The sequence below is a fragment of the Pristiophorus japonicus genome, chromosome 15 (genome assembly GCF_044704955.1).
Source record: "Pristiophorus japonicus isolate sPriJap1 chromosome 15, sPriJap1.hap1, whole genome shotgun sequence".
NCBI classification, from domain to species: domain Eukaryota; kingdom Metazoa; phylum Chordata; class Chondrichthyes; family Pristiophoridae; genus Pristiophorus; species Pristiophorus japonicus.
In genome coordinates, this window is record NC_091991.1 from 111,376,359 (window position 1) to 111,397,618 (window position 21,260).

The window sequence follows — 21,260 nt, forward strand, 5'->3', positions numbered from 1 at the left end:
CCCCTAATTTCATGTTTGATGCCCTCCCCAACATCACTACTACTGTTTGGAGGTCTGTACACAACTCCCACTAACGTTTTTGCCCTTTGATATTCTGCAGCTCTACCCATATAGATTCCACATCATCCAAGCTAATGTCCTTCCGAACTATTGCCTTAATTTGCTCCTTAACCAGCAATGCTACCCCGCCTCCTTTTCCATTTATTCTATCTTTCCTGAATGTTGAATACCCCTGGATGTTGAGTTCTGCTCCTGCTCCTATTTCTTATGTTCTTATGTCTCATCCGAAAGACGGCACCTCCGACAGTGTAACACTCCCTCAGCACTGCACTGGAGTGTCAGCCCAGGCTTTTGTGCTCAAGTTCCTGGTGTGATTGTCATTGAAGGTTGGCATGCAGGTACAGCAGGCGGTTAAGAAAGCAAATGACATGTTGGCCTTCATAGCGAGGGGATTGGAGGCAGGGTGGTGTTGCTACATTTGTACAGGGCCTTGGTGAGGCCACACCTGGAGTATTGTGCACAGTTTTGGTCTCCTAACTTGTGGAAGGACATTCTTGCTATTGAGGGAGTGCAGCAAAGGTTCACCAGACTGATTCCCGGGATGGTGGGACTGACATATCAAGAAAGACTGGATCAACTGGGCTTGTATTCACTGGAGTTCAGAAGAATGAGAGGGGATCTCATAGAAACGTTTAAAATTCTGACGGGTTTAGACAGGTTAGATGCAGGAAGAATGTTCCCAATGTTAGGCAAGTCCAGAACCAGGGGTCACAGTCTAAGGATAAGGGATAAGCCATTTAGAACCGAGATGAGGAGAAACTTCTTCATCCAGAGAGTGGTGAACCTGTGGAATTCTCTACCACAGAAAGTTGTTGAGGCCAATTCACTAAATATATTCAAAAAGGAGTTAGATGTAGTCCTTACTACTAGGGGGATCAAGGGGTATGGCGAGAAAGCAGGAATGGGGTACTGAAGTTGTATGTTCAGCCATGAACTCATTGAATGGCGGTGCAGGATCGAAGGGCCGAATGGCCTACTCCTGCACCTATTTTCTATGTTTCTATGTGGGCCTTGATTGACATCGAAGTAATAACGAGGCAACAATAAGACAGGCAAACAGAATTATGAATCAAAAAACACAGGTCCATTGAGCTGGTGCATAATCAGGTCTTTAACGCACCAAAATCCGTCATCTTCCTCCCCAACACCCCCTCCCCGGGTCACCAACAGCCGAGACCACCTGCTCCCAATACTTCTGCCAGCGCCCGCCTCAGCAAGGAGTCAGAAGCAGCCTGGCGATGGTTCTTCCCCCAAAGCTCGAGGCCATTCTGCGTGACTGGCTCTTACCGCCTGCTGAAATAGTCCGGCAAGCCAAGAATTACTATCCTACCGACGCATTCGCACGGCAGCCTGGCACTGAACAAGGCTTTGCCAGTGTCACCCATGCTCAGAGAACACACATTGTTTTTGGAAAAAGCTGTGTGCCTGACATCAGAATGCTCGGGATTTTCAGTTCGTTGGGTGGTGTGGAAATGTATTTTTATCTAAGCTGTATCACACTGTATTTTGTATCCTTTTTAATATAAAACAAAATGGAGTCCTGGTCCTTCTAGAAATTTCTGCAACAGAAAGTCGGTTTGCATAAACAGCTAAACCAGGCTTGAAATGGCTGATAGCTGATCAATAGCCACCAGACAGCATGGAGACTGTCCTGCTGAGACAAGTACCACCCATAATGCTCTCCTGTATTGTCCATACAGCACCAGTTCCACTCCCCCCCCCCCCCCCCCCCCCTTGAGATACTTAAACTACCAGCCATTATCTCTTATACAGAACCCATTTTATAACTGGCCGGGAAACTGGACAATCCTGACACAATGCAATGCCGGTAATAGCACATTATCACACTCTCATCAAGTAATGGCTGACTGGCCAACTAATAACCCTGACAAAGGAGACATTTGGAAACCATGTCAGGACAAGGATGTGGTAATTAACTCTATCTGTATTCACTGACTGCAAGACAGAGCCAATACACAGGAAGAGGCCGTAACTTGTGTTTTTACTGTTAAAATATCTCGTGAAACTGAACCATTTTGGAGGTCTTCACTTAGCCTTTGACTGAGTGAGACTTTTCCCTTGCTGCAAGTAAAATTAAAGGAACATCTGCCGGAGCTGAAGGTGTCAGAGTCATATTATTGCGAGTCGAGATTTCGACAGTGGGGCCCACATGAAATCAGTCATAAGAACACACGAAACTGACAGGCAGCAAAAGACTCCCCCCACAACCAGGCAAACAAAGACCGGGGTCAATAAGGGAAAAAAGCACTCTGGAAAATTCCTCTCCAACCTCCTCGGTCGACGGAAACCAGTCTGGGAGATCACACAAATCAAGCGTGATCGATAGACGCCTCGCTTCTGTAAGATGCTGTCTCTGCCCCAGTCAGGAACCGCTCCAGCTCCCTCTTGAAATGCTATTAATATGGATGATGATAAACTCTCCGAGATCTTGCAATACAAACACAAACTGTCAGAAAACTGACAGAAAACACTTCAGCCAGTTTTTAAAAATTGAAAAAAATTTAGCTGGCCCAAAGAAAAACAGAATGAAAAGTGTGTACAGTGCAATAACAAAATCAAAAGCTGTAGATAAAATGAAATGGTCAGCAAAGCCAAGTCGTGAATTACTCCAATTCACCAGATACCATCCCCTGATTTGTAAAGTTTTTTTCCCTTCCTCTTAAGCTTAAGTGAAATGGTTTGCGACATTCTAACCATGGAGGGATTCGACAAATGCGGATTGGAAAAGAACTCACCATAAAAAAGTCACTGAACAGTTCGCCAATGTTTGTAAAGGCGGCTCGGTTATCCGTGTCCTGCATAATGCAACAGCACAACAGCTTCAGCCTGTACTCCCACACCCGCCCTGCCACAGACCGAGCCGTGTACAGTAGCTGGACCGACTCACTGCTCTCCAGGTCATGCTCGGCGTACCTGGCAGAGCCCAACCGCTTGGGTCTGCCCAGAGGATCGAAGACAATGAGGACAGCAACCACCGTGAAGAATAAGAAAATCCAGCTGCGGAAAGGACAAGTGCCAGGATTAATGTCAAACCTTCCAACTTGCTTTTAAAAATAAATTCCACTCGATTCCAAATTAAACTGCACATTTCTGGCACTCTCTCTCGCCTCTCCGTCAGAAGATTGTGGGTTCAAGTCCCACTCCAGAGACTGGAGCACAAAATCCAGGCTGACACTCCAATGCTGCGCTGTCGGAGGTGCCATCTTTCAGATGATGCATTAAAAGAGCCCATGGCACTATTTAGAAAAGGAGGAGTGTTCAATACTTATCCCTTAAGCAGCATCACTAAAAACAGATGATCACAGTGCTGTTTGTGGGATCTTGCTGTGTGAAAATCGGCTGCCCCGTTTTCTACATTACAACAGTGACTACGCTTCAAAAAACAAAAGTACTTTGTTGGCTGTACTGTTGGAAGTGCTGTCTTTTGGATGAGACATTAAACCGAGGCCCCATCTGCCCTCTCAGGTAGATGCAAGAGATCCCGTGGCACTATTTCAAAGAAGAGCAGGGGAGTTATCCCCGGTGTCCTGGCCAATATTTAGCCCTCAACAAACAATCACTAAAACAGATTACCTGGTCACTATCACACTGCTGTTTCCTACATTACAACAGTGACTACACTGTAAAGTGCTTTGTGACGTCCCAAGGTCATGAAAGGCGCTATTTAAATGCAAGTTCTTTCTTTCTCTTTCCAGTTTATAACCTTCCATCAATGCCTGCACAAAGAGTGCATTCAGAAACACGGAATTAAAACCGGAAGGTTGAAATTTGCGAGGTACAAGCAGGAATTCAGTCAAAGCAGGGAACATCAGATGGACTTTGCAGCTTATCTGTCATTACAAAATCCAGGCTGACCCTCCAGTGCGGTACTGAGGGAGTGCTGCACTGTTGGAGGCGCCGTCTTTCAGATGAGACATTAAACTGAGGCTGAAGCATTTGCTAAACGTTACAACTAATAGATTGTAAACACATTCTTACCTAGTAATGACGGCTATAGTAATTGTGGTAACTATGGAGGGAGCACAGCCCAGGCTTTCATCATTGACCCAGACAGCACCCAAGACAGCCCAGACCAGCTCAGGTAAATAAAGAGCGGTGCGGATATAGATCAGAGCTGGGATAGATCGTCTGGGGCCTGGATTGGTGATAGTTCCTGCAAACAGAGAGAAATCAAGAATGAAATGAGTGCAGTAATTCGGCATTTTGCTTTCACTCTGGGTGGGGAGGGGGCGCTTCATACACTTAAAGGATAAAATTGTCAGCGGTGTCATTAATGTCAATACAATCAGCTAGGGTCTAGGATTCCAGAGCTTCACTTTCCTCTCCGTGTACACAGACATCTAATTCGTATCTTTTACATCCACTTGAGCGGGCAGGTGGGGCCTTGGTTTAATGTCTCATCCAAAAGACAACACCTTAGCCAGCACTGAGTGTGTCAGCCGAGATTGAACCCACAACCTCCTGACTGAGGCAGAGTGGACAAGAAGATGAAACTCCTTGGTTACCCATGTAAAAACCAGACCAACCCAAACACTTGCCCACAGAGTCATCTGGAGAAAACTGCAAAGCAAAAAGGAGGGGAAAATCTGACTGGATTCTTCTCATCTCTAATCCAGTAACAACCACGTGCATTTATATAGCACCTTTAATATTAAAAACACCCCAAGGTCTTCAGAAATGTAATATTTTTTTTAATGGATGTAGAGACCAAAAAGTAGATACAGGGAGGTGAATGCATTTCGCGACCTTTAGACGTTCCAAAAGCATTTCACAGCCAATGAATAGTCACTGTTATAATGTAGAACACGCGGCAGCCAAAAGGCTAGTCAGAGCTGGGTTTTAAGGAGGGTCTTAGAGAGGGAGTGGAGCGTATTGCCTACAACAACAACTTGTATTTATATAGCAGTGAAATATCCCAAGGCGCTTCCTCAGGAGTGTTATGAGATAAAAAATTTGACACTGAGCCACATAAGTAGAAGTTAGCGCAGGTGACCAAAAGCTTGGCTAAGGAGCATCTTGAAAGAGGAAAGAGAGGTACAGAGTCAGAGAGGTTTAGGCAGTGAGTTCCAGAGCTTGGGGCCTAGGCAACACAAGGCACGGCCACCAATGGTTGAGCGATTATAATCAGGGATGCTGAAGAGGGCAGAATTAGAGGAGTGCAGACACCTTGGTGGGCGGTGGGGGGGGGCGCAGGCGGGGGGTTGTGAGGCTGGAGCAGATTAGAGACATAGGGAGGGGTGAGGCCATGGAGGGATTTGAAAATAAGGATGAGAATTCTGAAATCGAGACGTTGCTCAACGGGGAGCCAATGTAGGTCAGCAAGCACAGGGGTGATGAGTGAGTGGGGCTTGGTGCAACAGCTGAAGGCACAGCCATCAATGGTGGAAGGGGGAGGCGGGGGGAGCACGCAGGGCAGGAATGCTTCACAGCCTCTGCTGCTCCATGGCTAAGACCATCTAACTCAACGGAGACATTTGCTCAATGTTTTTCAATACTATGCCAAGAAGGACCTTTGCTAACCAAGTCACCAGTAATGCAGCTATTGGAGGAATCATCATAGGCAATCCCTCGAAATCGAGGAAGACTTGCTTCCACTATAAAAAGTGAGTTCTCAGGTGACTGAACAGTCCAATACGGGAATTACAGTCTGTCACAGGTGGGACAGACAGCGGTTAAAGGAAAGGGTGGGTGGGTGGGGAGTCTGGTTTGCCGCACGCTCCTTCCATCGCATGCTCTCGGCGACAAGACTCGAGGTGCTCAGCGCCCTCCCGGATGCTCTTCCTCCACTTAGGGCGGTCTCTGGCCAGGCACTCCCAAGTGTCGGTGGGGATGTTGCATTTTTATCAAGGAGGTTTTGAGGGTGTCTTTGAAATGTTTCCTCTGCCCACCTGGGGCTCGCTTGCCGTGTCGGAGTTCTGAGTAGAATACAGGAATACAGGACAATGCGGAGCCTTAGTAATCAGCCAATACACAAACACGTGGGAAAATGTAACTCTTCACTTCCAGCAAACATTTCTGGGAACGGTAAAAAGACATTCATTTCTCTCAGCCAGGCGCTTAAACCTGTCTGTACAGAAGCTCACCTAGTTTCCTTGAACTCATTTATACATTCCTTTCATTGTCCTTTGATGATAACAATCCACAATTCAATCACCCAATAGTTAATGCACAATATATTTTACAGTTTTAACTACAAGGAACAATGGTAGCACTGCCTGCAGGAAGTAAATTATAGAGTCACAGCGCAGCCCACCATTCGACCCATCGAGTCTGCGCCGGCTCTGTCAAAGAGCAAAGCAATTAGTCCATTCCCCACTCTTTCCCCATATTCCTGCAATGGTTTCTCGTTTGAGCATTTATCCAATTACCTTTTGAAGGAGACTATTGAATCTGTATCCACCACCATATAAGCCGAATCCAAATCCGAACCGCCAAAAGTTTTTCCTCATGTCGCCTCTGGTTCTTCTGCCAATCACCTTAAATCTGTGCCCCCTCTTTATTGACGCTTCAGCCATTGGAAACAGTTTAAGAAGCAGTTAGGAAGGCAAATGGCATGGTGGCCTTTATTGCAAGGGGGTTGGAGTACAAGAGTAAGAAGTCTTGCTATAATTGTACGGGGTTTTGGTGAGACCACACCTGGAGTGCTGTGCACAGTTTTGGTCCCTTACCTGAGGAAGGATATACCTGCTTTAGAGGCAGTGCAGCGAAGGTTCACTGAATTGATTCCTGAAATGAGATGAGTTGGTTGTCGTATGAGAAAAGATTGAGCCTATACTCTCTGGAGTTTAGAATGAGAGGTGATCTCATTGAAACATACAAGATTCTGAGGGGGATTGACAGGGTAGATGCCGAGAGGTTGTTTCCCCTGGCTAGAGAGTCTAGAACTCGGGGGCACAGTCTCAGGATAAAGAGACGGCCATTTAGGACTGAGATGAGAAGAAACTTCTTTGGAATTCTCTATCCCAGAGGGCTGTGCATAGAAACATAGAAAATAGGTGCAGGAGTAGGCCATTCAGCCCTTTGAGCCTGCACCGCCATTCAATAAGATCATGGTTGATCATTCCTTCAGTACCCCTTTCCTGTTTTCTCTTCATACCCTTTGATCCCCTTAACTGTAAGGGCCATATTTAACTCCCTCTTGAATATATCCAATGAACTGGCATCAACAACTCTCTGTGGCAGGGAATTCCACAGGTCAACAACTCTGAGTGAAGAAGTTTCTCTTCATCTCAGTCCTAAATGGCCTACCCCTTATCCTAAGACTATGTCCCTTGGTTCTGGACTTCCCCAACATCGAGAACATTCTTCCTGCATCTAACCGGTCAAGTCCCATCAGAATCTTATATGTTTCTATGAGATCCCCTCTCATCCTTCTAAACGCCAGTGAATAAAGGCCCAGTTGATCCAGTCTCTCCTCATATGACAGCTCAGCCATCCCTGGAATCAGTCTGGTGAACCTTCGCTGCACTCCCTCAATAGCAAGAACGTCCTTCCTCAGACTAGGAGACCAAAACTGAACACAATAATTCCAGGTGAGGCCTCACTAAGGCCCTGTACAACTGCAGTAAGACCTCCCTACTCCTATATTCAAATCCCCTAACTATGAAGGCCAACATACCATTTGCCTTCTTTACCGCCTGCTGTACCTGCATGCCCACTTTCAGTGACTGATGACACCCAGGTCTCGTTGCACCTCCCCTTTTTCTAGTCTGCCGCCATTCAGATAATATTCTGCCTTCGTGTTTTTGCCCCCAAAATGGATAACCTCACATTTATCCACATTATACTGCATCTGCCATGTATTTGCCCACTCATCTAATCTGTCCAAGTCACCCTGCAGCCTCTTAGCGTCCTCCTCACAGCTCACACCATCACCCAGTTTAGTGTCATCTGCAAACTTGGAGATATTACACTCTATTCCTTCATCCAAATCGTTAATGTATATTGTAAAGATCTGGGGTCCCAGCACTGAGCCCTGCGGCACCCCACTAGTAACTGCCTGCCATTCTGTAAAGGACCTGTTTATCCCGACTCTCTGCTTCCTGTCTGCCAACCAGTTCTCGATCCACACCAGTACATTACCCCAATACCATGTGCTTTGATTTTGTACACCAATCTCTTGTGCGGGACCTTGTCAAAAGCCTTTTGAAAGTCCAAATACACCACATCCACTTGTTCTCCCTGTCCACTCTGCTAGCTACATCCTCAAAAAATTCCAGAAGATTCGTCAAGCATGATTTCCCTTTCATAAATCCATGCTGACTCGGTTCGATCCTGTCACTGCTTTCCAAATGGGCTGCTATTTGATTCCAACATTTTCCCCACTACTGATGTCAGGCTAACCGGCCTATAATTACCCACTTTCTCTCTCCCTCCTTTTTTAAAAAGTGGCGTTACATTAGCTACCCTCCAGTCCATAGGAACTGATCCAGAGTCGATAGATTGTTGGAAAATGATCACCAATGCATCTAGGGCCACTTCCTTAAGTACGCTGGGATGCAGACTATCAGGACCCGGGGATTTATCGGTCTTTAATCCCATCAATTTCCCTAACACAATTTCCCGCCTAATAAGGATATCTTTCAGTTACTCATTCTCACTAGGCCCACTGTCCCCTAGTACATTCGGAAGGTTATTTGTATCTTCCTTTGTGAAGACAGAACCGAAGTATTGGTTCAATTGGTCTGCCATTTCTTTGTTCCACATTATAAATTCACCTGAATCCGACTGCAAGCGACCTAAGTTTGTCTTTACTAATCTTTTTCTCTTCACATATTTATAGAAGCTTTTGCAGTCAGTTTTTATGTTCCCTGCAAGCTTCCTCTCATACTCTATTTTCCCATTCTTAATTAAACCCTTAGTCCTCTTCTGTTGAATTCTAAATTTCTCCCAGTCCTCAGGTTTGTTGATTTTTCTAGCCAATTTACATGCCTCTTCCTTGGTTTTAACACTATCCTTAATTTCCATTGTTAGCCATGGTTGAGCCACCTTCCCAGTTTTATTTTTACTCCAGACAGGGATGTACAATTGCTGAAGTTCATCCATGTGATCTTTAAATGTTTGCCATTGCTTATCCACCGTCAACCCTTTAAATAACCTCTGCCAGTCTATTCTAGCCAATTCACACCTCATACCGTCGAAGTTACCTTTCCTTAAGTTCAGGACCCTAGTTTCCGAATTAACTTTGTCACTCTCCATCTTCATAAGGAATTCTACCATATTATGGTCACTTTTTCCTAAAGGGCCTCGCACAACAAGATTGCTAATTAGTCCCTTCTCATTACACATCACCCAGTCTAGGATGACCAGCTCCCTGGTTGGTTCCTCGACATATTGGTCGAGAAAACCATCCCTAATACACTCCAGAAAATCCTCCTCCACCGCATTGCTACCAGTTAGGTTAACCCAATCTATATGTAGATTGCTGTACCTTTATTGCAAACATCCCTTATTTCTTATTTGATGCTGTCCCCAACCTCACTACTACTATTTGGTGATCTATACACAACTCCCACTAGCGTTTTCTGCCCTTTGGAATTCCGCAGCTCCACCCATACCGATTCCACATCATCCAGGCTAATGTCCTTCCTTACAATTGCATTGATTTCCTCTTTAACCAGCGACGCCACCCCGCCTCCTTTTCCTTTCTGTCTATCCTTCCTAAATGCTGAATACTCTTGGATGTTGAGTTCCCAGCCTTGATCACCCTGGAGCCATGTCTCCGTGATGCCAATCACATCGTATCCGTTAACTGCTATCTGCGCAGTTAATTCATCCACCTTATTCCGAATACTCCTCGCATTGAGGCACAGAGCCTTCAGGCTTATCTTTTTAACACACTTTGCCCCTTTTGAATCTTGCTGTAAATGTGGCCCTTTTTTGCTTTTTGCCTTGGGTTTCTCTGCCCTCCACTTTTACTATTCTCCTTTCTATCTTTTGCTTCTGCCTTCCTTCTATTTCCCTCTGTCTCTCTGCATAGGTTCCCATCCCCCTGCCATATTAGTTTAACTCCACCCCAACAGCACTAGCAAACAGTCCCCCTAGGACATTGGTTCCGGTCCTGCCCAGGTGCAGACCGCCCGGTTTGTATTGGTCCCACCTCCCCCAGAACCGGTTCCAATGTCCCAGGAATTTGAATACCTCCCTTCTGCACCATTTCTCAAGCCACGTATTCATCTGAGCATGTTGAATCGTTGAGTATATTCAAGGCCGAGATTGATCAATAGATTTTTGAACTCTAGGGGAATCAAGGGATATGGGGACAGTGCAGGAAAGTGGAGTTGAGATCAAAGATCAGCCATGATCTTATGGAATGGCGGAGCAGGCTCAAGGGACCGAATGGCCTACTCCTGTTCCTAATTCTTGTGTTATGTTCCTCTTTATTTACTCTATCTAAACCCTTCATGATTTTGAACACCTCTTTGAAATCTCCTCTTAGCCTTCTCTGCTCCAAGGAGAACAACCCCAGCTTCTCTAATCCATCCACATAACTGCACAATTATTTTGCGCTGCAGTGACGAGGACTAATATTCACCTTGCATACTAATGTACACAATTACAGTCAAGATTACGATGATGGCAGCCAAAAGAACAATCAAGACCATGAGATAGCTGGGGAGGACACCGCCTCCTTTGCAGTCAAACTGGTCTCTATGAGTCAAGTACAAAACCAGGATTCCAATCCACCTGCAAAACAAAGAGAAGAGAGTGTTAGCCAGCTTCACAACATATCTGGACAGGAGGCAAATTCTTAGTCAACGACATTAGGCCAGCTTTAAACCTGCCCATAGCAACAGAGCATGAACAAAGCAATGGAAATACAGACATGAAATCGAGCATATAATCGAACATGGACTACCTTTCATACAACTAGTTACCTATCAGGTGACGGAGTAAATCGTTCAGAGATCACAGCAAAGTTTTTAATAGTCAAATCGCTCATTTCCTGAAGTCGCTATAGTAACTGTACCATAGTCTGTTTAGACAAATCGATTTGATCTTGGAATTCTTATTGCTTCCTCCTTGTTCTGCACCTTCTCAATTTCCTCTCCCTCGGTTTCTTATAAGCTTTCCCTATATTATTGTGGAATCTCCATTTTATTTTTATGCTTCGTGTTCTCTCCTTAATGATTTGTTTCCGTCTCAAATGACAATCTCTGCCTCTTTGGCTCATTGCTTGTTGAGCTCTCCCCGCACAATGGCTTTGCTCGTTACACCCAAAGGCACTTCCCCAATCCCTGGGTGCTGACAACATGTCTCTTCTGTGAATGCAGGACCTATTTATCGCCCAAGGCAGAGATTGCAGTTAGCACCTCTAATATAGTAAAAGGAAGACTTGCATTTATATAGCGTCTTTCACGCCCTCAAGATGTGCCAAAATACTTTACAGCCAACAAAGTACTTTTGTTTTTTGAAGCGTAGTCACTGTTGTAATGTAGAAAACGTGGCAGCCAATTTTCACACAGCAAGCTCCCACAAATAGCAATGTGATCATCTGTTTTTAGTGATGCTGTTTAAGTGATAAGTATTGGCCAGGACACCAGGGAGAATACTCCTGCTCCTCTTCTAAATAGTGCCATGGGCTCTTTTAACAGATCATCTGAAAGACGGCACCTCCGACAGTGCAACTCACCCTCAGCACTGCACTGGAGTGTCAGCCTGGATTGGGACTTGAAATCACAACCTTCTGACTCAGAGGCAAGGGTGCTGCCCACTGAGCCCCACCTGACATTCTGTAGTGACGACATGGGTGCCATTATTACTTAACTTAATATTTCCAAGCATATATTAAAAATCTACCATCTTTACAGATTCAACCTCTCCAAATATTCCCTCTTGAAGGAGGGGAGTGGTGCTGAGGATCGCTTAGTACTGGCAGCATCCCTCTGGTACGTTGTACAAGTAGCTATTCCACACGCAGTGCCTGGACAGCAAGCTATCTGAACACTGTGGGAAAGTCGAACTCAGCACAGACGTGCGCAGGTTCTGGGATCTGTGAAGCTCAGCATCGCACTGAGTCACATAGTGAGTGTATATATCCACTGAGCCACTTGGTATAGATCCTCAACTAAATAAAAATGAAGCACATTAAACACAGACAAAGAGAAATCAGGAGTAACGTGTGTTGAAATCTCACATTAATGAGTTAGACGAGGGGATTAAATGTAGTATCTCCAAATTTGCGGATGACACTAAGTTGGGTGGCAGTGTGAGCTGCGAGGAGGATGCTATGAGGCTGCAGAGCGACTTGGATAGTTTAGGTGAGTGGGCAAATGCATGGCAGATGAAGTATAATGTGGATAAATGTGAGGTTATCCACTTTGGTGAGAAAAACAGAGAGACAGACTATTATCTGAATGGTGACAGATTAGGAAAAGGGGAGGTGCAACGAGACCTGGGTGTCATGGTACATCAGTCATTGAAGGTTGGCATGCAGGTACAGCAGGCGGTTAAGAAAGCAAATGGCATGTTGGCCTTCATAGCGAGGGGATTTGAGTACAGGGGCACGGAGGTGTTACTACAGTTGGACAGGGCCTTGGTGAGGCCACACCTGGAGTATTGTGTACAGTTTTGGTCTCCCAACTTGAGGAAGGACATTCTTGCTATTGAGGGAGTGCAGCGAAGGTTCACCAGACTGATTCCCGGGATGGCGGGACTGACATATCAAGAAAGACTGGATCAACTGGGCTTGTATTCACTGGAGTTCAGAAAAATGAGAGGGGATCTCATAGAAATGTTTAAAATTCTGACGGGTTTAGACAGGTTAGATGCAGGAAGAATGTTCCCAATGTTGGGGAAGTCCAGAACCAGGGGTCACAGTCTAAGGATAAGGGGTAAGCCATTTAGGACCGAGAAGAGGAGAAACTTCTTCACCCAGAGAGTGGTGACCCTGTGGGATTCTCTACCACAGAAAGTTGTTGAGGCCAATTCACTAAATATATTCAAAAAGGAGTTAGATGTAGTCCTTACTACTAGGAGGATCTGTTTTTAGGGGATGTTCGCTGATGATTGCAGTGTTCAGTTCCATTCGCAACTCCTCAGATAATGAAGCAGTCCATGCCCGCATGCAGCAAGACCTGGACAACATTCGGGCTTGGGTTGATAAGTGGCAAGTTATACTCGTGCCACACAAGCCAATCAATGAACATCTCCAACAAGCAAGAGTCTATCAACGACATTACCATCACCGAATCCTCCACCATCAACATCCTGGGGCTCACCATTGATCAGAAACTTAATTGGACCCGCCATATAAACACTGTGGTAACAAGAGCGGTCAGAGGTTGGGTATTCTGTGGCGAGTGTCTCGCCTCCTGACTCCCCAAAGCCTTTCCACCATCTACAAGGCACAAGTCAGGAGTATGATGGAATACTCTCCACTTGCCTGGATGAGTGCAACTCCAATAACACTCAAGAAGCTCGACACTATCCAGGACAAAGCAGCCCGCTTGATTGGCACCCCATCCACCACCTTCAACATTGACTCCCTCCACCACCGGCGCACCGTGGCTGCAGTGTGTACCATCTATAAGATGCACTGCAGCAACTTGCCAAGGCTTCTTCAGCAGCACCTCCAAAACCAGTGACCTCTACCACCTACAAGGACAAGGGCAGCAGGTGCATGGGAGCACCACCACCTCCACGTTCCCCTCCAAGTTACACACCATCCTGACTTGGAAATATATCGGCCGTTCCTTCATTGTCGCTGGGTCAAAATCCTGGAACTCCCTCCCTAACAGCACTGTGGGAGCACCTTCACCACACGGACGGCAGCGGTTCAAGAAGGTGGCTCACCACCACCTTCTCAAGGGCAAATAGGGATGGGCAATAAATGCTGGCCTTGCCAGCGACGCCCACATCCCGGAACGAATTGAAAAAAAAGTCACACTCAATCTCAAATACCGTAAATCTGCTACAAGGCGCCAGGGGGACAGGGACTATAAAAGGGAGACACAATCCAGTTTACATCCTTGCCTCTATGCTGTCAACACATGCACACCTTGGGGCATTTCAGACCTAGCTTACGTGTTGCAAAGTCCAGTTGGCAAGCTACTTCCGCTAAATTGGCAGTGAATGTTAGAAGTTAATCCTGCATGCAACCCCTGCAAAAAGGGAAGAGAATGTAGAAAGCCAGCCACACCCACAGCAAAACTCTTCCGCTGAGAAAAAGACAACATTTAAAAGGAAAAAAGACTGTTACATCTTGTTTCCAATTTTTAAAAGGAATTGTGGCATAAGTATCTCTAATTATTACATTTTTTGCTTATAATATAGGGTTGCTTCTTCTAGATCTGAAGATCTGAGTTTTTGAATGAGAAATTTCAAAAATTGTAGTTCAGGACATCCAGTTACATAGAAAATAGGTGCAGGAGTAGGCCATTCGGCCCCTTCGAGCCTGCACCACCATTCAATATGATCATGGCTGATCATGCAACTTCAGTACCCCATTCCTGCTTTCTCTCCATACCCCTTGATCCCTTTAGCCATAAGGGCCACATCTAATTCCCTTTTGAATATATCGAACGAACTGGCCTCAACAACTTTCTCTGGTAGAGAATTCCACAGGTTCACAATTCTCTGAGTGAAGAAGTTTCTCCACATCTCGGTCCTAAATGGCTTACCCCTTAGCCTTAGACTGTGACTCCTGGTTCTGGACTTCCCCAACATTCTTCCTGCATCTAATCTGTCCAATCTCGTCAGAATTTTATATGTTTGAGATTCCTTCTCATCCTTCTAAATTCCAGTGAATATAAGCCTAGTCGATCCAGTCTTTCTTCATATGTCAGTCCTGCCATCCCAGGAATCAGTCTGACCTCCTGTGCATCCATCGATCCACCATTGGTGGCTGTGCCTTCAGCTATCTAGGTCCCAAGCTCTGGAATTCCCTCCCTAATCCTCTCCACCACACTAGCTCTCTCTTCTCCTTTAAAACACTCCTTCACCTGCCCTAATGTCTCCTTCTTTATCGCCGTTCCTTCATCACCGCTGGGTCAAAATCCTGGCACTCCCTCCCAAACAGCCTTGTGGAAGCACCTTCACCGCAACAGATCAAGAAGGCAGCTCACCACCGTCTTCTCAAGGGCAATTAGGGATAGGCAATGTTTGCTGGCCTTGCCAGTGATGCTCACATCCCATGAACGAATTTAAAAAAATGTTAGTTATGATGGTCTTCAATTAATCAGGTGTGAAAGAGGATATCTTGTCACTCGACTATCAACCTGGAGAGCGAGAGTTTAAAACCCACCAGGGCAAGCGGTCTCACTGATGGAACCTGCCACCCTCCCTGACTAGTCCGTCTTTCTGGTGACTCCAGCACCACACAATGTGGTTGAGTTTTAACGCCCCCATAATACAAGGAATGGACAATAAATGCTGCCCACATAACAAGAACAAGCAGAGCAAGTCTCGCCGTGCCACAAATGGTTATTAATATATATATTGATCTGCTCAAGACTGCGATCAGGTCATGTTTCAACCTAAGCAAAAGGAGAAATGTCTTTTAACACTGCTCCAAGCAGGAACCCCTGGGCCGGGGCCCGGGAGCCCGGGGACCAGGAACGGGGGGGGAAAGAGACCGAGAGCGGGGAGCCGGGGGGAAAGAGGCTGGAGCCCGCGGCCCGGGGCCGCACTCACTCGTTCACTACTCACCACACAACCCGCAGCAGCAGCTCGAAGGCCCCGGGAAACACCAGGTCATCGCTGGCCAGAGACCAGCGCCTCCCGAACACCACCAGCCCCGGCATCTCTCGGACTTCACGGCCCGGCGCGGGCCCCGGGACACGGACACGGACACGGACGGTCTCTGTAAATAACAGCTCGGGCCGCGGGAGACGGACACGGAGCAGAGGGAGGAGACGCCGCCATTACCGGCCCACCCACAACAACACCCCCTCCCGCAACCGACACGTCGCTCAAAGGTTCCGCCCTGGGCCACCTCGCCGCCCACTCAATTGCCGCACGAGAGAATGATGCCACCCTTTGCATCACAAAATGTTTTAAAAACAATATATATCACTGCAGAAACAAAAGCCTTTGGAGGATTTAAAAAAAAGACTAAATTATAATTATTGTCATTTTAAAATTTAGTCATTTTAAAAGTGTGGGTAAAATGCAGCCTTGTAATCCAGGGGCATTACCACTCACCCACATAGTGTGGGTCCTGTAGGACAGATCAGGCAGTATAACTTCCTTAAAGAAAGAACGTGCGTTTCTATAACGTCTTTCAGGACCTCCCAAAGGCCTTTACAGCCAATTATATAGTTTTGAAGTGTAGTCACTATTGTAATGTCAGAAACACTGGTTTGGATATATTTAAGGTGAAGATAAGAGATTTTTGAACGATAAGGGAGTAAAGGGCTATGGGGAGCGGGCAAGAAAGTGGAACCTAGTCCATGATCAGATCAGCCATGATCTTCTTGAATGGCGGAGCAGGCTCGAGGGGCCAAATGGCCTACTCCTGTTCCTATTTCTTGTGTTAACACAGCAGCCAATTGGTCCCACAAAAAGCAATGAGATAAATGACCAGATCATCTATTGTAGGTGATGGTTGAGGGATAAATGATGACACCGGACTCCCCTGCTCTTCTTCGAATAGTGCCATGGGATCTTTTACATACACCCAAGAGGGCAGACAAGGCCTCAATTTAATGTCTCAACTGAAAGATGGCATTTCTGACAGTGCAGCACTCCCTCACTACAGCACAAAAGTGCCAGCATAGATGTGTCAAGTCTCTGGAATGGGACTTGAACCCAAAACCTTCAAGAGTGTCTCCACTGAGCTAAGGCTGGCACCTTATTGTTGACTGAGGTGTGGGGTTGCTGTTGATACCCAGATGCTCCTGTTGTCGTGGTGTTTGCACTATTCTGGGCCATGGACTCCAGAAAGTACAATTACAACCAAAAATGCTTCATCAAGAAGAATCCTTCCCCCTCTTCTAATTATTCTGTTTCTCTCCTGAAGTTGCTGATTTATGATGAGTACCTGGCCCACATGGCCATTCGTCACATACAAGCCTGGACAGCAAGAATTGGAACATGACCATCTCCAAGTTCCCCTCCAGGTCACACACCACCCTGTTGTGCCTTCATCGTCACGAGGTCAAAATCCTGGAACTCCCTCCCCAACAGTGCTGCAGGAGTACCTTCACCACACAGACTGAAGCAGTTCAAGAAGGTGGCTCACCACTGCCTTCACAAGGCATTAGGGATGGGCAATAAATGCTGGCCTTGCCAGTAGTGCCCACATCCCGTGAATGAATATATAAAACAAAATTAAAAACTGGATGTCCATTGTGAAACAGGAAGGCCCCCGGAGTCAAAACATTGGCTGACACTCATTGTCAAAGCTCACACATGCATAATGGCCACTTAGGCAAAATACGACTCATAGCACTCTAACGCAGCAAGGAATCAATAACCTTAGGACAGAACTTGCATTGTTCAACATTGTTGGAAATCTCTGGACCATTGTCCTATTACCATCATCAAGAGGGCAGCTTTCAATGTCTTGGGTCTTTTACAGGGAACTCATCAGGGTCTGGAACAAAGTCTCCACCAAGCGCAGCTCTCCACCGGCTGGAGTGGCGGCCGTCCTGCAGGAGCCGCTGCTCGGGAATCCGTACCTCCACGGCCGAGGTTTTATGTGGCGGTCGGAAGAGAGGGCTGTGGCTGGTGAGGTGACCAGGGTCAGGGACCTGCTCGATGGCGGAGGAGCGGGCTGGATGGCGCCAGTCACGCTGGCGCGGCGCCTAAATTCTGCCAACGTCCGCCGCGCGGCCGATGCCATCGAGTCGCTAAAAACAGCTCTGGGCCCTGACTCCGTTAGGTGTATCGAGGAGGCTCAAGCACGTGGGGAGATCCCGTCCGAACTGACCCCCGTCCGGACGGAATTCCTCATCGGCGCCAAACCCCGGAACCTCCCTCGGGGGCCGGCGCCTCACAACTTGAGCCGCCTCGGGGAAATCCCCTCCGTGCCTTTCAGTTCCGCGCGGAGGGGTTTCCTGTACGGGCTGCTCCTGCACACCCTCAACTTTGCCATCCTCGCCGGCCGTCCGGACACGCCATGGCGTACCATCTTGCCGTCCGGAGGAGGCGGGGGTCCCCGATGGAGGGCACTCTACGCAGGGGTCCTCCCACTATTCATCGGGGACTTGGCCTGGAGGGTGGTGCACGGAGCAGTGCCGTGCAACAAATTTTTAAGCCGGTTCACGGACTCCCAGGCCGCCTGCAATTTCTGCGGTCTGGAGGAGTCCGTGTTCCATGTTTTTATTGAATGCACGAGGTTGCAGCCCCTGTTCCACTATTTGAAGGGGCTGCTCCTGAAATTCTGGCTGCACTTCAGTCCCACTCTCCTGATCTTTGGGCACCCTGTGCGGAGGGGAGCGGGTAGGTCCGAAGGCCTCCTCGTAGGACTGCTCCTGGGCACGGCCAAGGGTGCCATCAGCCGGTCCAGGCAGCGGGCGGTCGAGGGGGTCGTTCAACCTGACTGCCTGCCTCTCTTCCGCTCTTACATCCGGTCCAGGGTGTCCTTGGAGATGGAGCACGCGGTGTCCACCGGTACGCTCGCGGCCTTCCGCGAGAGGTGGGCACCGGAGGGACTGGAGTGCATCATCACGCCCGGCAACCAAATTTTAATTTGATTTTACGTTTTAAAGTTAATTTGTTTTAATTGCCGGTGATTTTAGTGTCCCCCTTCCCTTTTATAGGGGGCACTGGGGAAAAATTGTGATTTTAGTGCCCAAAAAAAAAAACCAAAAAAAGAAAAACACAAAAAAAAAAAAAAGGGGGGGGAAAAAAGGGCCTTGTAAATGTCTGGAGTGTCACCCAGGTTGGGTGGCACCGTTATTGTTTTATGTTTTCACAGGTAGACTCTAAAATAGTTTTTTTTTTTTTTTTTTGTGACAATTGGTGATTTGCCAAGAATGGCAAATGATTGGATCAATAGTCTCACCCACAAAAAGATATCGCCAATCACAAAGACCATGAACCAGCTTGGTGTGACAGGGCTCGATGGTAGTGGCAATTGAATTGACTATAACATTGAAACCTATTAGCCACTCATTCATTAAGTACCTGCTAAGGTAACCGCAAACGGAAGGGAACCTGTTAGGCAAAAGGACAAGACCTTTAGCAGTATTAAAAGACTGGACAAATCAGGGGCTGCTATAAAATTAGATCAGCAAGTACTGAAATAGATGAAGCGGGTTATTTTCATCTGCAGGGGCGCATAAATCGTTTTTTTATTAACTGAAGTCTCTCATCCATTGTAGTCATTGGGTCCCACTGGACAAGCTGCAGTGAATAAAAACATTACTATACACGCGTCCTCGGAGAGGCAGCAGGTACACATGGGATTCATGCTAAACTCCTAAAACTGCTGAAGGTGAGGAGGGCGGGTGGGAACAGCAATGTCTTGGAGAAGACCTTCTGAAGCTGAGTAATAAGAGTACCCTGGAGTTCCAGACTGCAGTTTCTATCCGCATCAAGGGGCAATCCCGAACACTACCGAGTAATTTTGTCGATATTAATGGCTCCTAAGGCATTCCCTCGGGTTGTCGAAGCGGAAAAACTGGAAGCTTTGCAGACACGCAGATTACAAGCTTTCAGGAGAAGGAAGCGAAGGCATTAATAGTGGAGTAATGTGCACTGCGTTTGGGCGCTCTCCCACGTTGAAGTACTTTGACCAACTCTATACTTTACACTGCCAAAAAATTGGTGCAAGCTGCTAGAGTTGAATTACAGAGATGCAACCCCAAACTTGTGTCCTTTGAATGTTATCGTAATTTTAGAGTTAAAATCTATAATTACTGGAGAAACTATGGTAAAATGGTTGCAGAAACTATTTGAACCTGCCGTCAATGAAGGGGACACCCCCTGCTGGACAATCAAGAGCCTTACACAGGACGTACAGCACCACCCTAAACCAGGAGCGTCCAACTTTTTATCATCGGTCCCTCGAGCGAGGATGTCTTGCTTCCACAAGAGTTCAGATGTTTTAATGAAGGACCCGATGTTCCAGTCCTGAACTCCAGTTGCGGGGATGGAAGATGCCTGTGCGTGGATTTTTTTTTAACGTGACCGTTGCACATCAGCCACCACAAGGTTGACAGAGCGAGGCCTTTATCCAGTGACAAGGATTAACCAGGACTGGAGACCTGCTCTGCTGCACGGACCTAGTGCGCACACATATTGCAATGTGGGCTGGCCCGTGCTGCCCCCGGGCCCTTGACTCTTCTGGGCCCCGTACCCTCATTTGCCGTACCTCTGCCACGATCTCTCGCCACTCCTCTGCCAGAGGGCTGGAAAGCGTATGAGAGTCGGGGCCTTGCATTAAACATCCGTAAGACAAAGGTTCTCTACAAACCTTGCCCCCCCATCATCAAAATCCATAAGACCTTGGACAGCGTGGACCACATTCCATACCTTGGGAGCCTCCAGTCAGCAAGGGCAGACATCGATGACGAAACCCAACACCAATAGATTTGCAGTGGACTCATCAGCCACCTTAGAACTCATGTTAGCGTGGAAGTGAGTGATCCTCGATTCCAAGGGACTGCCTCAGGAGGAGACAAGAAATACAGCACCATCCTAAACCAGGAGCGTCCAACATTTTATACCAGAGGGCTGGAATACATTAAATTCTCTCTGGGGTTTAAACATGATGCTTCCAAATCACAAATATGTCAGTGTGTTGGTAACTTTCCCATTGACAAAATAAAAAGTCCATTCATTAAAAAAACACCCATTCACGAGAAAATAGGCAGAAAAGAAAATTTGAGGTTTAATACTATTTATAAAATAAATGTAACGCTCTTAGTAAATTTTTTATTTAAAAAATCTTTTTCCATTAAGTGATATTGCAGCTCATTGTAAGAAAAAACATTTTCTCGATCAGAGAAATCATGTGCAAGAGGGTTTAAAAAAAAGCATGCAGCTGCCATCTGTTGAAGCATCTGCATTGTGTTTTCAGTATCAAAATTCCTAAACTTCAGATATGCTTTTATCAAACACAATGCAAGCAGATCCCACTTTACAATAGTTTTGTTCTGAGGGCCCTTAATAGACGTAGAGACGCTGTATTACCAAGGTTGCTTCACTTCTGACACTATGCACATGATCTGACAGCAAAGCAATAATTTCGTCAAATCTGATGTGCAGTCAGAAATCAGTCAGTGCATTGC

General features: G+C 46.7%; 1 protein-coding gene across 2 annotated transcripts in view; it reads right to left on the reverse strand.

The window, feature by feature from the left end:
* daglb (diacylglycerol lipase, beta) overlaps nt 1-15,976 on the reverse strand; it is a 63,413-nt gene extending 47,437 nt beyond the window's left edge. For both annotated transcript variants that reach the window (XM_070900786.1, XM_070900785.1), the window contains exons 1-4: nt 15,730-15,976; nt 10,616-10,767; nt 4,060-4,234; nt 2,817-3,078 (exon numbers count right to left, since the gene is read on the reverse strand). In XM_070900786.1, the coding sequence (XP_070756887.1) occupies nt 2,817-3,078; nt 4,060-4,234; nt 10,616-10,767; nt 15,730-15,824 (684 nt within the window). In that variant the 5' untranslated portion in view covers nt 15,825-15,976. The remainder of the gene's footprint in view (nt 1-2,816; nt 3,079-4,059; nt 4,235-10,615; nt 10,768-15,729) is intronic.
* Nucleotides 15,977-21,260: the final 5,284 nt, after the last annotated feature.